Below are 26,964 nucleotides of genomic sequence, written 5' to 3' on the forward strand. Positions count from 1 at the left end.
ACTTAAGAAAACAAGCATCACTTAGTAAAGAATTTAGGTTACATTCAGTGCGGTGGGCACATTAAAAAGGTCAAACTAATTCAAAAACTGCTTTTTGTACTTTCATCTGAACCAACGAGTGTGAATATATTTAAATTAAATATCTATTTTTGGATCTATGTCTTAATCGTGGTTATGCCACAAAGATTTTATTAAATCATTGTCGTACCGCACTATGCAGGTGCTCAATGACCTAAACTTAGAGGGCTTAGAGAAATATTACTTAAACTATGCGATGTTACTGAGCGACTATCAAACAGCAGAGTTATCCTGAAGGTTAAACAAGGTTGCAGTCTACTGACTGGTCTTCATCATTGAAGATACATATAATATAGTACAACACTGGTCTAAAGCTACATTATCTGTCTTTGATGCCAATGTTTCTGCTTTTCCCTTCATCTAACTTGTTTTTTTTGCTTGGTATTGTGATGTGTGGTTTATGTGCTTGTATGTTAGTGTATTTATATACTGGTATATGTATATAGGATGTTTGTGTACTTGGGTATACTTTGTTCTGTATGAACAACTGCATGTTGTAATCTCCACACGTGCATGTGTGTTACCAGGCCAGCGGGGAGGCCATTCGTGGACTCCTGGGGCTTTTTGGGATTTCAGCAACTTGCTGATCACTCAGAGCTCTCTGTGGCAAAGAAATGCAGAAAAAAGATGATGCAGGATTTTCTTTTAATTTACTTTTATATACATCCTTTGTTTTTCCATGTAGTATTATTTTTAGTTTTTCTAACCTACTGCTTTGTTGCATGCATCCTGCTTATTGAAATATGTAATATTTCTAGATATATATTTGTATTTTTTGTGACAGTCGTTGTGCGTGCCTTATATGGACAAAAGTACTGGGCCACGTGTACAGTACACCTGCAGGAGGTGCTCAGCCATGGAAACCTATGCCATGAAGCTCCAGGTGCACAGTTTTTGCGCTGATGTTAATGATGGAGGTTGCACTGGTTGACTCTGCTCTTAACTTTATGTGGTCTGCCCCTTTGTAGCTGAGCTGCTGTGGTTCTTAAACACCTCCACTTTTCAATAACACCTTTTAGAGTTGATTGTGGAATATCTGGGAGGTGAGAAACTTCCTGAACTGACTTATCCCAGTGATGTTTATAAAAACCAGAAGGTACGGGCAGGTACTTGATTTTATACACCTGAAATCATAGACAAAGAGGTGTAGCCCTGTACTTTTATTCATGTGGTCTACTCACTACATAGAAATGTTAATAAACAGGTGTAAAAAAACAAAAAAAATAATAAAAGTTTGATAAGTTTGAAAACCACAAGCACAGCAAAGTTCAAAAAGAAAAAGCAGCAGAGGAAAAAGGAAAAGCAAAGAGCTGCTGCACTTAACATACTGAACACTAAATGCAAATGATAGAAATATGCAAAACAGTGTTACATTTTTCAAAACTCTGCTTTTTTAAAATTTAAAGTATAGCATCTAAAACCTCCAATATCAAACGTCTGGCGGGCTGGAACACGTTAATGAATGCTGAGTGTTTACAAAGTGGCCCTGCTAGTTTACATCATGAAGCTCATTATCAGTGCTGTAACCTAGCAGAGTGCTTTTTTGATTTAATGCAGACAGTGCTCATTACTAAACACAATGCACGGCCCTCTCTAAAAATAAAAACACTGGCAAAGCAGAAAATATAGCAAGTAATGAGGCAGTCATCAGATGATAACACAGTGCAACTGTTTATCTGCAACCTTTTAGGTTATGCATCACAAGCGGTTGAGCAAAAGCAACTGAGACGGCTGGGAGGGAACTACAAAGGAAATATGCTGCAGACGCAACAAAGATAATCATTTGAATGAAGAATGGCTCAATATTTCCTGCTCACCTCAAACTTGTTTATGAATTCAGCGAAGATACCAAAGAAGGCCTCGGTATTTGTGGCTTTGCCGTCTTCTCCAAAGTAGGAGGCAGTCTTGCTGAATTCTTCCATTGCTCTCTGTTGGAGAGACTCCAGAGACTGGATTGCAGGATGACTGTTTTCCAGGAAATTCTTAACACCACAGAGTTAAGGCACAAAAATGTTTAATCTTATTTACTACATAGTGTTTTCTTTGTCCCCTGACCCCAGTGAGGGGGTTTTAAGGATACACTCATGACAACAGCAAAGCGGTCGTCAGAGGTCGCAGGCATCTTCTGACAAGCTGAGCGAATGTCCTGGATTGTGGTATGAAGGTCATTCAGATCGGAGGTGATGTTCCTCTGGTTTACTAAAAGCAGGTGTGCGTGCAAAATAGGAAACCAGAGGCAAGAGGAAAAAGATGCTCAGAGACAAAAAGCAGATCTAGCCAAAATGAAAACAACCACTTAAATTTGACAATCGTGCCAGTACATTTTTGGCACTCTCAACGAATGTTAAAAGGCAAATGTATGCATCTACCTTTTGCTGCAAGTGGAACCATCGTAAGATCTTTGGAAAAATCCAACACATCCGGGAAATGTTGACATAGCGATTTAACCAGGATATGCAGAAATGTTGACTTCCCGTCCACTGTTTTAGTTGTGCTCAGCTGCACGCGATATTGTGGAGTCATAAAATACACATGCAAGCGCATACATAAATACTCCATAATATGTTAAATATCATTCGGTGTACCTCTGTAAGGAAGTTGATCTTAAAGCCTGTAGTTTTGTTGGTTTTAGGCTGGCTGTTATTCAAGTAGTTCCCCATCGCCAACACAAACTAAACAGGGCACAAATTAGCAAGCAGATCTGTTATTGTATCAACAGTAATTTATCTTGATCGTTAATTTTCACCCCTAGTTTATGAGTGTAAATTTTTTGCTCCAGTAATTTAATTTTTCTTCTTTTCTTCTTCTTTCACACAAAAAAGACATAATTTAGCGAATGTCCTTCTTTGCTTCTACAGTGACTCTGTCTCTTATCAGTATCTCACAGACTAGTCAAAAAAGTATGTGGTATTTTCATGTGTTTCTAATCTACAGTGACATAACCTTTCTGAACATAAGGGCTACCTCTAGTATTTTAGCTAGCTTCTTGCTGGTCTTCAGCTCCATGGAGGCGTTGTAAATACAGTCATATGCTCCTTTCAGCTCCTCTGTCTTCTCCTGAAGAGAACACTTGAAGAGGAGGCACTGGAGGCGGGTCTGGTACTCCGGTACTGATAACATCTGATATATGCACAACAGGCAGATCAAGATAAATGCAAGATCAATGAAACTCAAAAGTAGCCCGGTAACGGTAAACCAGAACTGTACCTGCAGCACAAACTGATCTGGCTCGCTCAGTTTGCTGGGGTCCTGTCTATACTCTTCATATTTTTTGACCTCCTCTGCATCGGGGGCATACAGTAGCAGCTGTTTAATGTGGGCTGGCTCCAGCCTGTCTGTGGCCATGTTCATCAAAATCTGACGCAGTTCCCCTGGAGACAGCTTCAGGTGGGCTATCAGGATGGCTAGAGGCAGAAGATAATCATCATCAAAGTACTTAACTCTGATTCACAGAGCTACAACTATGGTTTCTAACTTTCATCTTGACATCTTAATTACAAATGACATTTGAAAAATTTTATTAAAGGCAGTCATACTCACAGGCATTGTAAGCTTTCTTATGGGACAGAATTTCTATAACATCTTTCTTCTTGAAGGTTTCTAGCTGAGGGGATGGTTCTGGGGCAGGCACTGAAAATTAGACCGGGGAAGTTAAATGTCAAAATTTAGAAAGGTAGATGAGAGAGACTGGACAAACAGATTTAGTCTAAATTTCCCTTTTACATAGCTTACATTGATTTCTTAGAGGCAAATAATATAGAGTACAATGACAGATCAAGCCAAGGTCCTTCAACCCAAAGAGGAAGCTGCCTCGTTCTTTGTTTAAAAATCTCTGTATCCTTGGACTGTGATTAAAGACATCTGAAAACCTGATATGTTGAGGTATAATGTTGTCTTCCCATCAAATGAATCACTAATCAAAGTATTTTTCACTCTTTATACTGGGCTTCCCTAACTCTTATGAATATTTAGCTGTGCACACAGATAAAAGCACTCCAGTTAGGCACACAGCCCCTTATACTCACTGGCGCTCTTCTGTGTTCCAAAGTGCAGCTCCAGATCCAGATACTTCACCATGTCATGCAGTTTTTCATAGTCAGAATTTGCTCCCAACTGTTAGAAACACAATTTTTTTTTTAGTTTAAAAAAGGTCTAAATGTTATAGTTTTGCAAAATATTTTACATTTAGAATTCTAAATCTAAACTCGGTGGCACTTTGAGAAGCTTTGGCTTCCAATCAGAACTCACCTGTCCCCATATTGTCCCTTCTGAGTTTTCCACCTGCTCCCAGCGCAGCCTCTTTACACTCATATGGTTGGAGTCCATTCTGGACAGACTAGGTCTTGGTAGAGGTGGAGGGGAGCAGGGTGGGGGAAGAGGAGGAGGTGGTGGGGGCTCTAGGTGCTCCGTGGGGTCAGAAAGAGAGTGGGGGAGGGACTGGGGCTGGCTCTGGCTGTGGGATTGTTTATGGTGAGGCTGGGATTGTGACTGGTGTTGAGATTGCAGCAAATGATGCGAGGGCTGTGACTGTGGGCGGGCAGTTTGGGTGGAGGACTGGGGGTGTTGAGGCAGTGGCTGAAAAGTGGAGAGGGTGGGTTGGTGTGGCTGCAGGGGTTGAAACGTGGAGAGAAGGGGCTGGGGCCTGTGAGGCTGCTGGGGAGGGTGGATGACGTGAATCTGGTGCTGGTAGTCCTGAGGAGGTGGCTGTGGGGTCATGTGATGGATGTGGTGGATCTGAGGAGTGCTGGAATGGTGGTGCGTCTGCTGGATAGAGTGGGGTCTCTGGGGGGAGGGTTTTGTGGGCTGGGGGTGGTGGGTTTGGTGGATCTGCTGCTCTTGGTGCCTCCCCTGCACCGACACTTCAGTTTGATGATGGCCCTTTAGACTTCTCCTGCTCTGATGGGAGTGGCCATCCCGATTTAGCTGAACTGGGAGCGATGCAGGCTCTTGCTGGGTTTGATGCAGAAGCTCTGTGGAGGAGTGATGGGGCTTGGGTTGGTGCATTTGATGAGCCTGATGAAGAAGCTCTGTAGAGGAGTGGTGCGCCTGGGGTTTATGAATTTGATGGAGCAGCTCAGTTGAGGAATGGTGGGGCTGTCCTCGATGCATCTGGTGGGCTTGGTGGAGAAGTTCGGTGGAGGAGTGGAGAGGCTGTATTTGCTGCATCTGTTGAGCCTGGTGCAGGAGCTCTGTTGACGAATGATGGGCCTTGGATTTGTGCATTTGGTGGAGCACTTCTGATGATGAGTAGTGGGCATGGACTTGCTGCATCTGTTGAAGCATCTCAGCAGATGAGTGGTGGGCCTGGGATTGCTGCAACTGGTGCAGCACCTCAGCTGAGGAATGATGAGCCGGGGCTTGGTGCATCTGGTGGAGCATCTCAGTTGAGGAATGGTGGGGCTGGGGTCTTACACTCTGATGACTTTGGTAGATGCCCTCTACGTACTGACCTTGTTGGCTGGGATGGCCTGTTGGTTGGGGTGACGGCTGGTGTGGGGGAGGCGCAGAACGGGACAGACGTCGGTGATGATGAGTCTGGTGGGCCTGCTGCTGCTGTGCTTGGCGCATCATGTAAAGAGGGTGGTTTGCGTGGTGATGGACGGAGTCTGGAGAGGGAAGAGGAGGTAAGGACTGAAGAGGAAGAGGTGAATGGGCTTTCTGCTGCGTTGGCTGGGCAGGCATCGAGTGGTGGCTCTGGTAGATCTGCTGCAGCTGTTGCTCTTGATACGCTTGCTGCTCCTTATAGGCTTGTCGCTCCTCATAGGCTTTTTGCTCTTCATAGGCCTTTTGTTCCTGGTAGGCTTGAAGCTCCTCAAATGCTTTTTGCTCCTTGTAGGCTTGAAGCTCCTCGAATGCTTTTTGTTCCTTATAGGCTTGACGCTGTTCATATGCTTTTTGCTCCTGGTAGGCTTGACGCTGCTCGTACGCTTGTCTTTCTTGGTAGGCCTGTTGCTCTTGGTACAACTGTTGCTCTTCAAAAGCTTTTTGCTCCTCGAATGCCTTCTGCTCTTCATAAGCCTGTCTCTCTTTGAAAAGTTTCTCCTGATAAGCTTGTTGTTCCTGCAAGGCCTGCTGCTCTTGCAGGAGTTGTTGTTCTTCAAAGGCTTTTTGCTCTTCATATGCCTGCCTCTCCTTATACGCCTGTTGCTCCTCATAGGCTTGCCTTTCCTGGTAGGCTTGTTGCTCTTGGTAGGCTTTTAGCTCTTGTATGGTAGCATGCACCTGTAGGTCTTCCCTTGTAGGGAGGACTTTATGCAAGGAGTGGCGTTTAGGTGGTGGATTACTGCGGGGAGGAGGTGGGGGAGGAGGGCCGGATTTCCGGCGGATGGGCACGTATGTTCTTGGGGAGTGTTCGGGAGTGTAGCTTAGTTGCTGCTGCTGTTGCTGCTGTTGGTGCTGCGGTTGACTCTGTGCAGGTGCTGGGGGCGGAGGAGGCGGAGGTGGATCATTGAACTGGACTGGTGGGGGTGGAGGAGGGGTCATGGGGGGGGGGGGAATGTGATCAGAGGAAGATGAGTAGGTCAGAGATGAAGCATTTTCTTCTCCACTGCTGCTCTGGACATCACTCGGGCTGCTGAGCTCTGGAGCGACAAATCCTCCACTTTCTTCTTCATCCACCACCAAATCGTCTTCATTATCATCATCCTCTTCATCTGGGAAGCCCATCTGCACAACATCCTGGCATTAACACCAATTACACTTCATTAGACCTAATGCCAAAGTGGATTTTTTTGGTACATTTGTCAAACTACAAGAGTTAACCAGAAATAAAATACATAAATGTGTAAGCAGGTTCTCTACAACCTCCTCAGTGTATTTCAATGCAAATGCTGCAGTTAAGTTTTTAAATCCTTTACATGCTCTTTCATTTGAAGATTTATTTGTCAGGTCAACAACAGCTTGTGAACCTCTCTCTATGACACATATTATTCTATAAATTGTCTTTGATTTTAAAAACACCAAGGTCAAGGCAGTCCACCTATGAGAAAACCTTAAGATTGGCAGTAAATTTTAATGATGCTTTATGATGTTGTTTGAAGTCACAGAAACAACAGAAATTCACTGAGGGTAACAGACTATTCTGGTCAAAGATAATTTCATAATACTTTAAAATAAAGCACATAGAACCCTTTAAAACATGCAATTCTTAGTCACAAAAATAAAGAAAAGATAATTTTTATTTGTCTTTCATGCTGGATTGAGCAAATATGACATGTTGTACTGCAAAAATAAAAATATAAGCAGATAACCTACTCCAAAATAGGAGCCAGAGGCATGAGACAGATTGACCTATACAACAAGAGAGACTAAACTGGTAAACTGTTGAAATCTTATATTAAACAAACTGGGGAAACATGTCCCAGCATCTTTTATTACAAACACAGAACAATATCTTTGTGTGTCCTGTGCTTTGTGGTCACAAAGGATTTAACAGGCATTTTATTTTTTACTGCATAAAGCACCTTGTAGAAATTAAAGGAGTTTTGATTACTGTGAAAAGTTAAACATTAGTTTTCCCAGTAGCTAAACAGTTACTCGATGATAATTTCATTTCAGTGCTTTGCAAAATTGGTGCAGTGTTAATGTGATTCTACCTCTTCATAGTCGTTTTCAGGAGTCAAGAAGTCATCGACAATTGCCACCCTCTGTCCCAGCTGCTCGCTCAGTGCATCCAGAAAGCGGTCCGTGTCTTCAGAGCGAGGCGGTTTGGAGAAGGTGTAACGGCGCTTGCTGCTGCGGTGAGCAGGGGGGCTAGACGGGTAGTCAGGGGGTTCTGGAGGTGAGGGAGGGGGACTGTCAAGGCTGATGTAAGGGTTGGACTCCCCACTGGTCTGGCTTGTTAACCCTGATGGGTAGAACTGGGATTGTGGGGGGCTGGGGAGAGGCTCTGGCCAGGATGTATGGGATGAAGGGCCTTTGCGGCTACCTAGGACAAGGAAATGATATATTGTAATGATGACAACAGAATCTTGGCTTTCTTAATTATGTTGAAATGTAGCAGTTAAAAGAAATGTCTCTTTAATGATACCTTGCAGTCAGTGAATTATGAGAACAAATACAAGTAATGATTCTCGTGTTCATATTACATACAGTAATTACATTACTATCAGAGAAATCTAATTTTTAACTGACAGGTGTACTTAATGGTGTGTTTTCTAGTTCCACATCCACCATCACCAAATATGTATGCAGCTCAGTGTTCGATGACAGCACTTTGTTACTGATGTAAAATTTTTAAATCGTCAGAGCCTAACCCAGTGTGATCCAGATTTAATTTGTGAGGACTGCTCTGATCCTTCCCACGTGGGTCATAAAAAAAGATAAATTAGCCCTTGGGAAAAGAATTTTTTGAGGAGATTAAATTTTGTATTTGTCTCAAACCTCTGCTCTGCTGTGTATTTATGTACAGCAGGAAAACAAATCTGTTCGTTTAACCCAGGATTTTTGTATATATTTCTTTTTCTGCAGCCCTTTTTTGTCATTCCCCTTCACTTCTGTGTTTTCCCTAAAATCTCTCTCCCTCACACACACACACACAAACGTTACCTAGGTGGTTGCTAGGTAACGTGACAACGCCCCAATAATATGTGACACCGATAAGAAATTTCAGGGCTCTAAGATGTACCTGTGTGTCAGGTTTGGGTGCTCAGCTCCTGATCATATAGGAGGTTTTCATGATGTACAGACAAATGGAGATTTTGTGTATTAGAGTAAGATTCCACTCCAGCTCCAAATGCAAACGTCTACAATCAGCTACCTGTGTTAAGGTGTATCGTAGGGGATGCCGTGCGTGACGGAGGGTCCAGATCCAGCAAACTCTCAGGGGCAGGAGGCGGGCGACTCTTCAGAGACTTGGACCTCTTGGCTGAATACATGTTCTCCAGTTCAGCGTACACTGCTGACAGCTTACATGGTGAAAATGTGCAAACGAATATATAAATATATATATACTGGTTTGAGAATTCTTATCCTAACTCTTTAATTGCCATTATTATATGCATCTTGTCTCATTAAATTGGGCATGGCTACGTACATTAGTGAGGTTGTTGGGAGTTTCAGGGAGAGAGGTACCATCCCCTGACTGTCTCTCTCCTGGAGCTAGCCTCATCCCCGTCTCCAGTAATGGCTCTGCACGGTGGCCTATGATAACACAACCATTGGAAGAACTTAGACTCTTATGAGTGAGATAGACCCAAATATAGATTCCAGCTTTGCATGTGTTGTTAGTATTTGGGCTTTGGGTGGCTTGTGAGTTAGTGAGCAGAGTGAGTGAGATCAGCAAAGAGATATACTGGATTTAGACTGATGTTACTACATGACTGCATGGGATCATGTTAAATACATTAAATAATACATTAAATATGCAAATGTAAAAGCATGTAGTGATTTCAACAAAACTGTTCATATAAAAGAAGCTTGAAGAAAATTTTATTCTGATCAATAAGTGAATTTAAACAGGACCGTGTGGACAGGCACAATGATAACAATATCAGTGCTAATGGCGTCATGATCGTGATAGGAGTCAAGCGTGCCGAGGTGGTCGGGGTGTTAATGTTGCTGCTGATGATGACAGAGACAGTAAAGTTCAGTACCCATGCCCAAGTGTGTACCAATGACCAGGTCATCAGAGCTACGTCCCCTCACACTGCTCCTGTACGTGGTCCCTGTCACCCTCATGGAACTGCTACGGCGGTGGGGCTCAGGGACAACCTCGGGCTCCGGAGGAGGGGGAGGTGGTGGTGGTGGAGGTGGAACTGGAACACACACACATGTATTGGCAATGCAGGAGTGTAAGGGGCTGCAGCACCTGGGTTGATTGCATTTCACCGAACTAGCGATTCTATTTAAGATCCCCAAAAATGACCCGTGATTATCGTCAGGACATACGTCTCTGCAGATTCTCAGTCATCCTGGTCATAGTAGTCCTAAGAGCTTGAAACGAAGTCGACTGACTTCTTTAAGTTGTTTGGAGATGTTCAAGAAGCTTCTTCAGTTCTTAAACCAAAAGATGGTGAGTCCCACAAATTGGAAAAATTGGGAAACTGTCTCTGAGGAGGTGGTCATTATGCATCGTAACATGAGCCAAGCCAAGCCAAGAGTCATTGCTACCAGAGGCTTCGAATGAAGCCACAGTGAGTGGCGTATCGATTCTCAGCCTTCCTATCATATGACCTGTTGAGATCACCTGACACAAGATGTGAATGGGGGTTAAGCTGCCTTAGATGGAATCTCAAAAATGCATTGTAGGTGGCTGACAGTTGGTGTCGTAAGCATCACCTCTGTTCAAAGATGGTGATTCACAGCGGACATAAATGACCTCTTTTACTCCTCTTCTCGGTCCAAAATGTGAACACTGGCATCCTCAAAAGAGTGACCTTTGTCCTTTAGGTGCAGATGTACAGATGAATCTTGTCCTGTCGAGGTGGCTCTTCTATGCTGTGCGATGTGTTTATGGAGCGGCTGCTTGGGTTCTCCAATGTAGAGGTCTGAGCACTCCTCGCTGCACTGCACAGCATACACTACATTGTTTAGCTTGTGTTTGGGAGTTTTTTTCCTTGGGATGAACCAGTTTTTGTCTGAGTGTGTGGTTGGGTCTAAAGTGCACTGGGATGTTGTGCTTCAAGGGAACTTTTTCTGCCCGATTCGTCCCGATCTCCCCAAGTTTGTGTTCCAGAGGGTGGTGGGAGTCAAAGAGTAGGTACTGGTCTGTGTGGGCTTCCAGTAAACTTCAATGTTGAGGCTTCCATCCTCCGTAATACAACAGGACAGCCAGAAACATTAAATTATTATCTTTGTATTAACTTTGCATCTTCCCTGGGGAACTTGTGAAGGCTTTGAGTTCTTGAGTTTTGATTTTGACCCAGGTGTCACTGATGTATCTGTACCAGTGGCTAGGTGCTGTCTCTGTGAAAGAGCCAAGAGCTTTACTTTTCACTTCCTCCATGCAAAGGTTGGCTGCAATGGGTCTTGCTGGCAGTCTCCACTGCTTCATTTGAAGGTATGTGAAAAGTGAGACCACATCAAAGGACACTGCCGTTTCATTAGAAGAGTCTCCATCTCACACACAAACACATTTTCATAATCCATATGTAATACCAAGTGTCATAAAAATGTAAACTACAACAAATTTGTGCACTTACCTGGGGATTTGTATCCAAGAAAACGTGAAATCTTGCTCTGGCAGTGCTCTTGCTCTTCATACGTAAGCAGCTGGTAAACAAACTGCCAGATCACCTGTTTTGCTGGAGTGTCCAGCACTGGGAACACATCCACGATCAGAGTGTCAACATTCCTGTCATTGAAGCACAGGCAACGGGACAGAGATCACCTGGCTGTCCAGTTAGAGGTCAAAGGAATTAGAGGGTAACAGGAAAATTTGAACTCAGGTGTATGGCCATCATCTATGTAGTTGGCCCAAGTTATTGAACTGAACTGAAATCCAAACACACAACTTAATTTGCTTCTAGCTGAGCAAAATATAACCATATTAATATATTACTAGCAATATTATTGAGTCACTAGCTTTCTCTGTCTCCCCCTTATACAGTACACAATCTATGGTCTCTATCCACACTCTCCTTCTCTCCCTGTGCTTTGCTTACCTATGCTGGAAGAAGTTCTCCAATGCTTTGCAGATGGTGTATCTCTCCTGAATGGTCAGCAGGTGCTCCAACTGCTGCCCAAAGGTGCGACCCTGAACCCTGATACTGGGAGGCAGAATCTCTGCCACCCACTGGAGGGAGCTGAGCACAGGAGAGCGGGCCCGTTCTGTAGGAACGCCGCCTCCTGCAAGGTCCTGCTCTGCAAGGGTAAACGTAGGTGGCCCATCCTCCACTACCAGTGTGGGCATGGCACCGCTTCCCTGCAGCATGGACACTACCTTTTCATGGGAGGAGGTCCTGCAGGCGGACAGATGGTATCCAGGATGTCAAAGGCATTTCTACCAGTTATTTAGTAGAAAAGCTAAAACTTAATATTTAGTGATGTCACTACTACTTATGTCATCCAAATAACCAGTAACCAATGAATGAAAAGTTGATTTGGGGGGTACTTTCTTGTCATATTTTGTCTTACTTCAGTCTTGTAATATATTCAAAGGCTCCAAATTTTACAAATGAAAAAAATATCTTTAACATTGGGACCATAACAACATGTTTATGCTAACTTCCTATCACTTTTCTTCTTTTTTATTTCTTTACAAGCAAATTGCTTTAGGATTTGCACTGTTTTATGCAAAGAATATGTGCAGTTTATGCAGTTCAACCTCATGTCCAGTCCATTGAGAAACAGGATGCGGTCTCCTGGTTTTAGACCGGCTTTGTCTGCAGGACTTCCTGAAGAACAGAGAAGGCATGACAGACAGTTTACCTATATGGAGTTCTTATTGAAGTCCATTATCTGCTTCATTCTTACCAGGGATCACGGAGTCAATCCACACTGGAGCATGGCCTCTAAGAGTGAAGCCAAAACTCATGTTGCCCTTGCAAACTCTCACTGTCCTAAAGAAGCAAATTTAAGCTTCAATTAACAACCATACTCAAAGCTCCTTTGTTGCAAAAGAAAAGCAGGTCACCTGAAATAATCTATCACATTCAGGGGCTAAATCAGCACGACTGTAGTAAATATTAGAAAACAGGTTACAAGAAAGCCCTCTTAAACTTTTAAACATCATTAAAATAACATCCAGTGGACAGAAACTGTTACAATAAATGGGGTAAAGTTCATTAATTGTCAAGCTCAGTGAATGTAGCCTTGAGTCACATAACATAGTTAAACATAGTTCGTCTGCCTTTTCTGAAAGAAGCTGAGCAGACTTCCATATTCAGCACACTACTTTAAATTCACATCCTGCATGAACAAGCCTACTTAAATATGGACAATCTGTCCCCAGGGAGCTGTATAACGAGGAGATCGGGAGTGTCTTGTGGCGGTTTACTCCCATAACTTTAGCAGAAGGTGAAAGGATGCTTAAATCATGTTTAAAGGTGTTTTTCAAACACCTCTCAGCATTAAATCTTTAAATGAGTTTATATGAGTGGAAAAGCGAGTGACGTCAATTCATGATGAAAAACGGCATCACTGCAGGAAAAGAGAGCAGGCGTGACTGTCCTAATAGGTTTATGTCGCCACTGGTTTTACCACTTAAGGGTCTATTTTTCACTGAAATCCTACATGTTCCAGTTTAAATAAATTCCATGCTTACACAGAAACGGCTGTTCAGGCAGTTTTGGTTTTTTTTTTTGGAAAGGTGCAGTGATCAAACATAGGAGGATAGACAGTTATTTAAAGAAACTGGCATCTTGAAGACTAAAAATGACATACACTGTGTAGCTGAAGCCAGCACACTCTGGAACTGATTAAATGTTAGCAGAAAAAATCCAAATTTCTTATACTGCTCATTATTTTGCAGAGGTGGGACTTGTGCACCTCTTTCTTTTTGCTCTAAATAAACTTTAAGGAAAACCAAAATCATTGTTACTTAACACAGACCTGCAGTTTGTGGTGGTGCCACTGGAGTGGCCAGCTATGAGTGACGTGGTCTTGCGCATGCCTCGGGCAGGGGGTACCACACCTTCCTCTGCGTGGGTGCGTGGCACTGAGCTGGCGCGGGTGGAGACAAGAAGGCGTTCGGGGTGATCCTCGCTTCGGCTACGGCGAAGGTGGCTGCGGCTGGGGTCACTAAAGCTGCGCCCCTTCAGCCGGCTCATCAGGCTTTGGGAAACCACTTCGTCAAAACGCTCCCGGTGCTTCTTGGGAATGAAGATCCTGACAAACATTGTGGGATCAGAACAAACCCCAGAGAGACTGGATAAGCTTTTACGGCAAAGGAGGAGCAGTTTCCAGTTCAGCTTCTCTTGTGTTCAGTCAGTACCCAGCAATCTTTTTTTTTTTTACATTTGTACAAGAGATCAGTATCATATATAATAAAAACAAGCAGTATTTCATCCTAAACCTTCCAAACAAAAATCATATTCTTTATACTAATGTCTCAAAACATCTGTTGTCCGAGGTATCAAAACTGCAGAGGGATTCTTGTTCTGATTACGTATTGCTCCAACAGCAGGATCCACTTAATTGGCTTAAAAATAGTTCAATCCGTATCATCTCATGGGAGTGTCGAGGCAAGCAGAAAGAACTGGTCCAACATCTGAGTGTGTGTGTGTGTGTGATTTTCGTGAGAGTTTGCATGTGAGCGAGAGAATGAAAGAGAGAGACGAGCTTTGTTGTGTTATCCTGTCACATTAGCGGCTGCAGGTAAAAGTGTTTAGTATCAGTGACAGCTCACTGCTAATATACGAAATGTGAGGAAGCTCAGTGCCAGAGCCACCTCTGGGAGAAAGCACTTCATTCCCCCCCTACTACTGTTATTTTGCCCTCCCATCATCTACTCCAAATGTGGGGGTTTTTTTCTTCTTAAAGGAAAAGCAAACCCTCACATCAAGTTGCCATTAAATTTAGTGTGTTAAAGGGTGTGTTGTGAGGGTAGTGCACCCAGTTCCCCCCGATCTTTTGTATGTTTCATGCACAGAGATTAAAAATAACAAAACAGAGTTGTAATTTCTTTTTCAAATAATGAATCAAGCCAAAGAGAGCTCGTATTTCAGATGCACAACCTCTCAGAAGCTTTGCGTGCATCAAAAAACTTGCTGCTGTTTATTTGATACAAATTTCTCCCTTTAATGCCTACATCATGAACCTGATTTTTTCCAAACTGCACAATACATTTTTAAGCAATACACTGCTAAAAAAATTAGCCAAATATAGCAAATATATTTATGATATATGGAAATTATTTTCTTAATTTGTCAGAAGAACACCCTATTTTCCAAAGATTTGAATTTTCTCACAATTATTTCATGGTTCAGGCTTTGAAGGGTTAAGATCTTTAGCATCAGCTTTAAACACTGATAAAGAACCATTTTCTTACGGTTTCTACTCACACCCAAACCTGACATTTGCCACTGATCTTTTTAGATTGCTTGAAATGTCTGGTCCCATTAAACTCTCTTGCAGTCTTAGTGCTGTCTGCTGGTTTATATTTGGCCAATTATCTGCAAGAACAAGAAAATTGCATAACAAAGCAACAGAAGTGACCTAGAAATGGAAGAAATATTGCCAATAACTGTTTTGGAAAGTGTTCTATCGTGTGCTTCTTCTTTAAATATAGGGCGCTCCTCTGTTACACATACGCGCGCACCTCCCCGCCACCTTTTCTCTTTTGCATATCTTCCTCCCCATCCTGCCTACAAAATGATGCTCCCTCGATTCTCAACACAACTCTCTCTATCTCTCTAACTTCACCGTGAATCTCCTGGGTGCTTCCACTGTTGCAGAGCAGGAAAGAGTGCTTTGTTTTTTTTCCAGAGTGCACCAGTTCCAGTGTGGCTCCATGTACACAGCATAAATTCTGATTTAAATCCCAATAAGGCTCAGCGGCGCACTTTGGATTTCAAAGCTGTCACAGTGATTTTAGAGGTACATTTGGGAATATCGTTAGGAGGCAAAGATTAGATTATTCTCAGTTTTGTAGTTTCTTAAAAATCCTTGCTTATGTAGTGTGTTGCCTTCATACCAATATCTTAAGATGCAAAGCTGAGGGAATATAGATATTCACTCTCTAGAGAATTATTAACACAAAGTTATGACTCACTTAAACTTAAAGGTTTTTGCAAGTGCACACTGATATACACCAGACCATAGCTTTAATTAAAACCAACCTGGAACACTGCACATTGATCGGTATCCAAAACCCAGCTATGCACAGGTGTTCCAAAAATACAGACTGAGACTTTTAAAACTTCTATAAATGAGGTCATGCACTCCCAAACTGTATGTTAAACCACTACCAACATCCAGTGCTCATCATCCACAAGAATAAAACACTCAGTTTAATACAGTCTCTAGTTTTGTACTGTTGGTAAGACTTGTGACATTTATTTTGCTTACTGGTTGCACCTGCAGCTTTCATACGGTTTATTACATTTATACAAGAACAAACCTGCAGTACACTTGTACGTATATTACAAGCATAACTCAAAGAGCACAAAGCCAGAAGCACTGCAAAATTACAGTTTGCTTTTCCACAGTGTCTCCTGGTACAGAAATTATTCCACCTTGACTCAAACACACTCACAAATACATATGGGAACTAACTGCTGATTTGCTGTATGTTTTTCAACCTCATTAACACTTAATGACTCTCGTGGTCTAACCCAGCCATGGACAGACTCGCAGCATCATCAGGTATTTTCCCTAAACTTGAATAATGGAAAAGCAGTCTGGATGCTTGCAGTCTCACTGACATAAGACCAAACCCATGAATACACAATGCACTTAATTATAGTCACTCTTATGCAAACCTTCTTTGTTTCACTGGAGAAAGACACACTAGATAAAGCAATGCTGTACATTTTTTTTCTATTCACTGATGTCAAAAACTGATTTATAACTGTCAGTTACACCCATCATCAGGGAAAAATGGAAACATGAGTGAGTGAGTGAGTTGAGGTGGTAAAGTTGCTTCAGTGACTATCAGATAATTGGTTTTTCATGTAACCAAACAGTGTAGTATGCCAAGTGGCGTTCCCCATGGTGCAATCACGGGCCCACATTAACTTTATCAAAAGAAGCTCTCTTCACATACTTCACAGATACAGTGTTTATTAATGCACAGAACATTGTTGAAGACTTGTGTTAAGGCTCATCTGGAAATTGTAGCTGAAATACAGAGTCTTTACAAAAGATTCAAAGACTGTAGTAAATACATGTCCACTTTCACCACAACCATAAGGTCTTCCTGTTTCCTCCTGCCTGGCAGGTCTCTATTCAACATCATTTGTCCAATATATTCACTATCCCTCCTGTGTATTTGTCCAAACCATCTCACCCTTGCCTCTTTAACGTTGTCTCCAAGTCACACTACCTGAGCTGTCCCTCTGATGTACTCATTTCTATTCCTGTTCTCTCCTGGACAGCCACAATAAAATTTCCTAGCATCTTCAACTCTCCCTACCTGTTTTCTTTTAGTGCCACCACCTCCAAACCATACATCATAGCAGGTCTCACTACCATCTTCTAAACCTTCCCTTTCCCTTTTACTGCTTTCTGTAGCATGTTGGGACAACCTCCTCAGTGTTATCAGTCACACAAATTCTTCCATAGGTAATGCTTCATCCACCTAAATTCATGTTAATTATGAACCCAAAAAGGTGTGTATGAGGGTGACAATGATTAAGTGCACTGTGTATTCATGCAGCAAAAAGTCAACTCTTCCCTGGAGGGCAGCAATGTGTTCTTCTGTAACACCAGATTGCTTGGTACTGCTATTCCAAGGACCATGCTCCAGTTATAAACAGCAATACATAAGAGAAAACAGAATCCATCCAAGCCAGTAGAAAGCCAGAGTGAGTGACAAAGAAAGAAAAAGTAGGAAGAAAAGGAAAGACAGACAAGCAGGAGCTTATGAAGTAACGGCAAAAAACGGAAAAGAGACTGATATGAAGACATGAGCTGTAAAATCTGATAGTGTCATGAGACTAGGAAAGAAAGAAGGCAGAAAACTAGAGCTCTTTCTAGGCCAGGGTCATATAACTATTGGGAATGAAGTTGTATGTTCTGCGCTTACACCCTATGTAGGCCATTCAACTTTCCTGAAAAACAGTCATACATCACCATGGTTCCCCGGACAAACGGAGTTGGGGGGAAATACAAAACAGAATGGGGCCAGTTTTTACACGTTTATCACATTTCATTCTGTCAGTTATTGGTTTCTTTTGCTGTCATTGCCTCTACTCCCTCTCTACATCCCTGTACTGTAACTCCGCTGAAACGATCCGACCTACGTCAAAGAAACTTCTACTTGTAAAAAAAAAGAAAAAAAGTTTAGCCTAGCCAAAACAAGTGAGCAGAAACTTCAAAGCTTCCCTCCAGTGAAGCTGGATGTAGGCCTTGGGATGCCCTCAATTATAAGGAGGGCGAGATAAATCTATAATTAGGTCTGAGGGAGGGGTGGATCAAGGACATGATGCACAGAGGGATGAATGACAATTGCAATCAGCTGGGAAACTCAGTGCAAGAAAACCATTATTATCATCATCATCAGACCCACTTCTGATCAGCTAATTTAACAGCTGGGCCAAGTATGAATCTGCAAACAGGAATCACACTATGTGACACGGTGAAGTTAAAATAAAGAGTGAAATTAAAAAGCCTCCAAAAGAAAATGCGAAAGTGGTTGTTGGGAGATGTCAAACTGAGTTTTGCTAAAATCTAGAGGTTTTCTCATCCCAGCTGGAATCTGATATTTCTAGTTTTGACATTTTCACATGCTAACACAAAGTGTAAAATTGATCATCATTACACACCTTGATAACAAGCCCACCAGATATAGTTGCGCAGCAGCGCTCCAGCAACTTCAAATACAGCTCAGCACAACAACACAAAGCACAGTGAACACTGTTCTGAGATCAAACAAAAAGTGCCATACCGAAAGTGTCTGGAAAGGCTCCTATCCCTTCCCATGGCTCTTCAGGGCTTTGAGGAAGTGTCTGAGCTCAGTTAAGCAATGCAAATGCCTCCCCTCTGTCTCAGTTAGTCCCCATCTAGTTTTGAACAAACAACTCTCCCGGACAAAGGAGAAAGGAGAGAAAGATGAGAAACGCAAAGGTGTCCTGGATCTCAAAGGTGCCTGCTGCAGGCTCGGAAAGCAGCCAGATGAAGAACGAGACCAAATGAGAGAGAGGGAGGGAGCAAACTATAAGAGTGGCTGTGGTTTAAATCCTTCCACACCTCCAAAACATCCTCAGGCAGCATCATTAGCTCTTCTCCAACTTCATGTTTGGGGGAGCACTCTTTGTGCCTTCCCATCCTTTATCCTCGTCTTCCACAGGCACCACAAGACAGACGCAAAGGCTCGAGGTCAACACAGGGCTGTCTTCTTGGTCTCGGTTAAAGGATAATCCTCAGTATTGACTTGTCCATCATTCAGCAGTGAGAGGTAGTGAGTGACAAATCTTCTCTTCCCTCAGTGGAGGAAAGAAAGAATGACAAGAACAGAGGAGTAAGTGAGGAGGGAGAGAGGAGAGAAGTGGAGAAGAGTGTGGAGCCCCAGTGGAATTTCATAGGCAGGTCAGCACAATGAAACCGTAATGTGCATAAGTGAACATGCAGGAAGTTTGGCAGTTGTGACTGTGTGATTCATCCCTATTCATTACATGTATGCTAGGTAGGAAATGTATCCAAACTGGTGCAAAAACTATCAGAAAAGACTGATTCATAAAGCAGAAGCTGAAAACATTTTGGCACTCAAACACAAAAGGATGTGAAAGTCTAATTAATTCACACCTTTGAAGTCTATATATGGATGCAGTGTCAGACAAAGGCTGACACTTCACTATACTCACAAGTTATCAAAACACTGCACAACCACATGAACAAAAGAGCTAATAGGTACTCCCAGCTTGTTGCTAATTTCAATTGTCAAGCACTTGCTGACCCCTGGGCTTTACAGCATTTAAGAATTGACACCGGCAAGTGCGCCAGAAACCTAAGAGAGACTTTATTAAAAGAAGTAGGCTGCTTAAAAATAGAACACATCCTTTGGGAGGAGGGGAAGCGAATCAGCGATGGGGACAGAGGCGGACTGAGCAGATTGTGGCCCGGCTGGTCAAGTTTTCGCAAGGCGGACAAAAGAAATAGTTTCATGAGCTGTTAAGCACACCTCAGATCCTCTGACACAGACCCCTCATTATCAGAGGGTGGGTGGAGTGTTCTCACATTCGTGTGTAACACACTCAAGCATGTGCATGAGTGTGTGAGGGCTGTCGTAGTAAGTAACAGTGATTGACGGACACAGACCGGCAGATTGGGTGGCAGAAGGAGAGCAAACACTTGATTCTCCGCGCTCAGAACGACGACACAGGCACCAGGCTCATGACGGAGCACACTAATAATCGTATATCTTGCTGTCGGGCATCTTAATTCCTTAGTCAGCGGCTTGGATTCCCAGTACAGCTTTTCAGATCACTGCGATTAGGAGTTATAGCACAATCAGTATACTTAATGAGACAAAAAAGGCATTCAGTATCAGCAAATTCAGGCTAGGGTAACAGCTCTGAATAGCTCCGTCATGCTGACAAGTTAAATGCAATAAATGGGGAACACAGTTTACTAGTTAGCACCAAAATGCATCTGAAGTTATAAGAAAGGTCACAACCAAATAGCTGAAATTATGACAATTCATTGTGAGGGGATCATGCACTCAATTTTGTGGACCTTGTTCTAATCTGGAGATTTTTCACTCAAAACGAGCAATGTAAACCTCATGGTTTTAATAAAAGATGCTCACTGGAAAGTCAAGCCTATAAACTGCAGTCAGAGGGCTTATTCATGGGGAACCATGAAAGTCTGAGCAAAATTAGCTAAGAAGAGATTGCATTCATATTACAAATTTCATTGTCCACAGAAACTGTTTACATCGACCAACACAACGCCTGAGGCACAGCTCCTGGAAGCACAACTCCATACGGCTCCCACCACAGACAAACTAAAGATTCAGCTGAAACATAAAGACCTTTCTTCTAAATATGGAATATAAAGTTTATTTTTAGCCTTTCTTGAGACTACAAACTCAAAAAAACCCTTTCAAATCTTTTTTTTTAGCTGTAGGCAACATAACAGGCAGACACAAAGACAAAAGCGTGGAACGTAGCACATGTACATCAAATCCTTTCAAGGTTATAGCATTCCTGATTCAGCACCACAGTATGGAATTGTGGGTAAAAGAAGGTAGAGTTGATTTTTTTAAAGACAGACTCAGACAATTATTGTTAGAGTTATTGCTGAAAGTGAGAAAAACAGCTCAACAGTCCTCAGTCCTCTATGGGTGCAGCTAATGCATAATTGATGGTTCTCCTGTGGACAACAAACATTGCAAACCATTTGTTTTTCCCAGGCAGCTTTCTAAGGATGGAAATGAGCCATCAGTGCTGTGAGACAGACATATGTGTTCAAATGAAACTGAGACGGCTGGACAGCAGCTTTGTTTTTTAGCTGCAGGTAGAACAGATTCGTCACCAAAAAAAAAAACGAGGCACAGGGAAAACTCATCACTAATTGATTGTAACAAGTCGGCTGTCATAGAGTGCTTTAACAGCAGTGCAGTTTACTTGATGACCAATCAGAAATGACCACACACGACAGATGCCAAGGAAGGCAAACTCGATGACCAGTTACATGCTGAAAACGCTCTGAAAATTAATCGTGACAAATTGTTCGGTACTCACCTGAGACAGCAACTCATAATGTCTCCCAGTATGGAACTTCAAAGCCACGACTGTGTGGATGGAGATTGAGCATCTGCATGTTTCACTGTGTGTTACTATGTGTGCAAAATCTCATCCACCGGCAGCAAACTGGCTGTAGCAGCTAAGAGCTGTATGCAGAGGAGGGAATAAAGAGCATCCAGTAATGTGATCCACACAAAAAACTGGTGCGTGTATCAAAGAGTGCATCACAGCTGACAGGGAGATGTGGGAAAGAAAGAGACCAAGCGAGAAAAAACCAGAGTGAGAGTGAAGTGAGCAGAAAAGACAGAGAGAGCGGAAATGCAAGCGTGTGCAGCTGTGTTGTGTTTTGGGTTTTGATTTTCCAATGATTGCTGAGAAGGAAGAAATGCAATATTCGGCGGTCACACTTCTAATCATACGCTTTTTGCATACTATACCTGAGGTGGTGGGGGGAAACAGAAGAGTGACATTCAAGCACCCAAGAGCAGTGTTAGACATAAAAGAAACTTATTTATGTGTGGTTTTGACGTGTCCCTGACACAGTAAAATGCTGAATGAGCAAGCAAGAGGCAGGGTACAGCAGTCACACAGCACTGTTCACAATAACAATAAAATAAATAAGAAAATGAAGTGCCATAATAGCCATGCCAAAAGGCACCGTAAGACACGATGAAATAAACAGGTCTTTTAAAAATAACTGAATAATAATGATTCAATAAAATTCCCCGTAAACTGGGGAACAACTAACAAATTCTGAGCCTGTGAAGACAGCGAGCAGCAGTGTATTTTGTAAGAAGCTGAGATAAGAAAAAAAAACTGGCTGTTTAGTGCTCTGTATGTAAATACAAGAATTTCCTGAAACATATTGGAACCAATGTAAAGACTATAAAATGTGAGTACGTGAGCTTGCATTTTATACAGCTTGGAGTAGTGAAAGAGATGATTATAATCCAAGTCTAAATAGTAAATATCATATCAGGTTTGGCTTTGGTCTGAAACCAGATGTAAAAATGATCAGAACTGTGTTGCACTGTGAGTCTCCCCCTCATTGGTATTCCAGGGACATCTAAGTACGGGAGGGACAGTTTTAAGAAACTCCAGTGTTTCTGAGAAAGTGTTGTTAATCACTGCATAAGAAGAAGTAAATCATTGAAGCCAATCTTCTTGAAAGATGCACATGGCATTTAGTCAGGCTTGTTTTACCCCCAAGTCTCTCTCTGATTGCATATCTGGGTGAATGAATAGCTACCTGACACTGTCAATCAGTTGCTGATGCTCCTCGGTGATCAGAATATCAGGCAGGGCCTCAGCCAGGCTCTCCACATCCCTCTCAGCAGCGTACTGCTTTAGCACCTCAAACAGCTGTTCCTTCACATCTGGCTCCTCTCCTAACACTTCCTCCACCTGACAGAGAAAGAAAAAAAGGCATCATTAAATATGTTAAGTTTCAATTCAAAACATGCAGAAAAATGATAGAAAACTACTTTTTTATTGAACTCCATGGCCTTGTGGGCCCGGCTCTCCCTGACGCTATCCCCGCTCTGTGACAGCACCCTCATGCTGCTGCTCAGCCGCTTGGGTCGACGAGCCATGCTGAGCACACCCAAACGCAGAGGTCGTCCCTGAGCTGCTTTTATCATGGCGGCTGCTGTTTCGTGGTGCTTCACTGGAATGCCGTTGACCTCCATGACATAGTCCCCTGCCTTGAGGCCACTGCGGCCAGCTGGACCATTAGGCATGCAGTCCTCAACCATTAGGGGGCTGTCTCCCACAATGGTGAAGCCAAAACGGCCATCTGGGCCAGGGTTGATGTCGATCTGAGAGGGCAAAAAATAAATAAAGTTTGCCACCTTTGCACCGTCTTCACCATTGTAGAGCTGAATGTGGGTTATTGACTTTCAGCTGACCTGTTCAATCCGTGACACCACCCCGATGCTCGGTGGGACCGTCTTGAGGGTCTGAGCCAGAGCGATCAGCGCCGGTGTGCTGAGGTTGGTCACATCCTGGCCCTCTATGTCCACCACCTGGTCACCGGGCTGTAGGCCAGCCAGGTAGGCACTACTGCCTTCTACAACAGACAGGATATAGCTGGGCCCAGTGCCTCCAAGTCGGAAGCCGAATGCCTCTGGCCAGTTCTGATTGGTGGCTGGGAGGCCGAGGTCTGGATAACAGAGAGAGAAATAAAACTTGGAGAGACGCAAAGAAATAGCTCATTTATACATTTCTTGGGCGGAATTAGGTATTAACAGAGCAAAGCCTCAGACTCAAAGATGGTTATATCAATAGGCACTTTACGAAGGGGTGAAACCATCTCTGCTTTGCTGCTTATCGCATGTTCTGAAAGCATAAAAAGAGGATTGCTAATCTGGTCCAAAGCTCCTAATACAGTGGAGGTGGTTGCGAGCTGTAGAATAGAGGTCAAACCGACTGTTTAAATGGGCCAACTGAGATATGGAGCTGCTTGTAGCTGTAGCAGCAGGTGCACTGGTCTATTTAATGAAACCGCAAAATTTCAAGGCACTCTCTCTGTTTTAGAAAGATTGACTTTTAATAAACCAAAGGAGGTTATTTATGCCTGCTGCTATCTAGCCCACATGTCAAACCAGCGGCCTTCCCCTGGTCACTGGCCTCATTAAGCTGCTGTAGGTCTCCCAGTAGAATCACTCGTCTTCCACAGCCATCCGAATGCATCGAAGATATATGTAGGACATTATTGGGACTGTTTAGTGCACTTTGACTTTACGTGTAGATGCTTTTATTTTGTTCCAAAATCTTTGTCTATGTTCTTGTCTTTTGCAGCATCCATAGTTGTATTTGTATTACAGTGTTGCTTATTAGAACCAGCTAATTTGTACATAGTTGTCATGTATGTGGCCAAGATTGAAAACTTAGATGCAAGTTATTTGATCAAACAAGTCAAGCCAGTGCCGCTACTCCATGAAAAATATAAATTATGACATCATGGTCCCAAGGCAGAAAACCGGAAAGGAAAACACATTAAAAAATATTTACCAATCGCAACAACCAGCACCAAAGAATTGTTTTTCTTCTTGCAAATGATTCGTCTTGTAAAGACACAGAAAAGAAAAGAAAGAAAGAAAAAAGACTAATTAAAAAGCTCAAATTCTCTGCAAGCCTTTGTAAAGTAATCTGAAAATGTCAGACTCTACTTCAAAACAAGATATAAAAAAAAACAGATCTTACCAGAGCACAGGGATGAATATTCAGGGCGGTGAATACAATACATATATACAGACTCAAAAACCCACAGAGTTTGATCTCAGAAACAAACAGTAGCTGATTAAGGCTTTAAAACAGACTGGAAAATCGCTACTACTGAGATGTGAATTGTAATCTTCTCTCCCTGCAAGAACATAAGCGGCACTATCGAGACTTTCTCGTCCTCTTCTCTCCGGCTTGTGACACAGATACACATCTGAGCTCCAGGTCCTTTTAAAGCTTCCCTCTTTATCTGACTTCCACTAGATGAAACACCTCGGGAATAGCATAAAAATAATTATCATTCTGAGAAATAGACTTACAGAAATCTTTGGAGGCACTCCGAGTTCCCGACTTGCTCTGGCGCAGGGAGAAGCGGCCCTTTCTGCTCAGGAAACGCCTCATCCTTGCCCGGCTTGCGGCAGGGCACGTTCCAGCCAGCCTATCTTCACCCCCAGCTTGGGGGCCAAAGCAGCCAAAGAGTGTCCCAGGACACCCTCACGCTGCTCCTCACCTGAGCTCACTACCTCCAAAGGCTTCTACCCACGTAAGTAAATCAAGTGTACCTGAGAGGTCACATTTGGAGATTACGTAGGCCAGTGCCTCCCCCTGTTCTCAGAGAAGTAGCAATCTGAGGCAGTGGTGGTGGAGGCTGGAGGAGAAGGGAGAGTGTCTGAAAGTCAGGTTCTCCATCCTGGGTGAAGCAGCCTCAGTCCAAACCCTGTGGCTGGCGATCAGGAAACTGGGACATGCACACTTGGTCCTGAAATGGTTCTTTGCGAGAAAAGGTACAGCGAAGCCCCATTTTTCTATAAATACCTTTCTCTCTCTCACTCCCAGCCTCTCTCTGTCTCCCTCTGTAGCTCATGTGCATGAGGCCCTCTCAGAGGGCTGAGGGATGACCCAGAAACTGTAGAGTATGAGCCAGGGACACGTCTCTGATTATAGCATCTGTGCTAACCTTGCTACTGGAGCACTGGTTACAGAGATGGAGCCTACAGATAGGCTCAAGGTTATACACACATCAAATACAACAGTGGCTTTTTGGAGGAGTTTTTTTTTTTTTGGCTAAGCCAATCATCCACAGTGAATTTGCCACAAGACCACAGGGCTAATGGATTAATAGATCCAGTTCGTCTCTGTAGGAATTGTGACAGAACAGCGGTGCTTTCATGTTCCTACAAAGGAGCCACAGCAGTGGATGCTGTGCTTTACCTGCCAGGTGTGTATGCTTTCAAAACAGGTAGGATTCCCAAGACGGCAGGTGGTGTTCACTCTACAGCAGTGGTAGGCAACCTTTCTGATGACGAGTGCCATCTAAAATTTCCTCAGAAGTCAGTGTGCCATATGATTGCATTAGCAATAAATTTAATAGCGCTCTATATTAATAGTTACACACTATATAGAACCACTTTATAGAATTATATTTGTTTGCAGCTATCAGCAAATAGTTATCAGCTATTTTGAAACAAAAAACGACTTTTTATCCATAACAGCAAATGAACTGTACAACAGAAAATACAAATGCTATTTATGGTCTCCTCACAACAATGATAAGAAAAATAAACTGAGCCAATATGGCATGTTTGTTAATACACTCTGATCTCTGGTCTCCCACTCAGAGACACAGGTCTCCGAGTGTCCAGCATTCAGACACTCATGTGAGAGAAAATCTGCTCACACAGATATGTAGAGCCAAGTACTGTCAATAAGGCCTCTGCAATGTTCTGAAGACAGTTAAACTTGTCAGGTAGTGATGTCCAGCAGGTAAAAATGCAAGCTCCATGAACACACACAGCTATGGATTCCAGCTGCTTCGATGTTGCATTAACTGGCATTAACTCAGCCAGTTAATGCGAGAGAAGTCTAGCTGCTCATTAAAGCTTTCTGGTTTGATCAGAAAATAAAACATTGGTCCATACACCTGAAAGTCGCAAAAATGCATTGTGTCTGGAGTCTACGGATGTATCCGTGTATTTCTTCCTTCCCTTATAACTTCCCTTCAACTCATTAATGTCACCTAAAAGGGTAAACCTGTTTCTCCATCACCTGTTCAGCTCTGATGATTCAGTAAGGACATCTCCTGGTTTCATTTTCATGTTTCCCTCTCAACACATATCCAAACAGAGATCATGACCAGCAGCTTTTACAGCTGTGGCTCCAGCAAACATCAGCTGATACTGGAAATTAATATTAAATCAATTCTAACAACAGCTGATCAAGCTTAAACGCGCTGCTGTTGTTTAGCGCGACATCCGCTGGTTTCCTCTTTCTGGCGCAAGGCGGGCGATAAACAAACAAGAGAGAAAAGCCGATCAGCTGATCATTGATCAGTTTCATGATTGAAGTAGCAACAGGAGAGGGAGGGGGAGAGAATGAG

The 26,964-nt window shown here is 42.9% G+C and overlaps 1 protein-coding gene across 6 annotated transcripts; it reads right to left on the bottom strand.

Moving 5' to 3' along the window:
- Window positions 1-97: 97 nt before the first annotated feature.
- grid2ipa (glutamate receptor, ionotropic, delta 2 (Grid2) interacting protein, a) lies at window positions 98-25,899 on the bottom strand. Of its 6 annotated transcripts, none has more exons than XM_040051309.1 (23): window positions 24,908-25,897; window positions 23,273-23,526; window positions 22,850-23,182; window positions 22,615-22,769; window positions 13,570-13,845; window positions 12,493-12,578; window positions 12,344-12,413; window positions 11,682-11,978; window positions 11,220-11,371; window positions 9,672-9,833; window positions 9,113-9,219; window positions 8,837-8,984; window positions 7,674-8,005; window positions 4,327-6,744; window positions 4,104-4,191; window positions 3,619-3,708; window positions 3,286-3,482; window positions 3,043-3,198; window positions 2,664-2,750; window positions 2,448-2,577; window positions 2,159-2,277; window positions 1,896-2,060; window positions 98-679 (listed from the first exon to the last, which is right to left on the bottom strand). In XM_040051309.1, the coding sequence occupies exons 1-23, from the start codon at window positions 24,987-24,989 to the stop codon at window positions 599-601; spliced, it is 5,985 nt and encodes a 1,994-aa protein (XP_039907243.1). In that variant the 5' UTR covers window positions 24,990-25,897; the 3' UTR covers window positions 98-598. The 6 variants fall into 6 exon arrangements, with proteins under 6 accessions (XP_039907243.1, XP_039907234.1, XP_039907252.1 ...); XM_040051300.1 differs by having other exon boundaries at window positions 4,327-6,756; XM_040051318.1 differs by lacking the exon at window positions 24,908-25,897 and adding an exon at window positions 24,570-24,898 and having other exon boundaries at window positions 4,327-6,756.
- Window positions 25,900-26,964: the final 1,065 nt, after the last annotated feature.

The sequence above is a fragment of the Simochromis diagramma genome, unplaced genomic scaffold (assembly GCF_900408965.1).
Source record: "Simochromis diagramma unplaced genomic scaffold, fSimDia1.1 OVJJ01000321.1, whole genome shotgun sequence".
In the NCBI taxonomy this organism is placed as follows: domain Eukaryota; kingdom Metazoa; phylum Chordata; class Actinopteri; order Cichliformes; family Cichlidae; genus Simochromis; species Simochromis diagramma.

Excerpts from the sequence above, each read along its gene's own strand:
- grid2ipa (XM_040051300.1), bottom strand. The coding sequence starts at position 24,989 with ATGAGGCGTTTCCTGAGCAGAAAGGGCCGCTTCTCCCTGCGCCAGAGC. Across the intron at positions 3,199-3,285 it reads CAGATCAGTTTGTGCTGCAG|ATGTTATCAGTACCGGAGTA; the intron begins GTACAGTTCTGG and ends TGCATATATCAG. Across the intron at positions 2,061-2,158 it reads GCTTTGCTGTTGTCATGAGT|AATTTCCTGGAAAACAGTCA; the intron begins GTATCCTTAAAA and ends TGTGGTGTTAAG.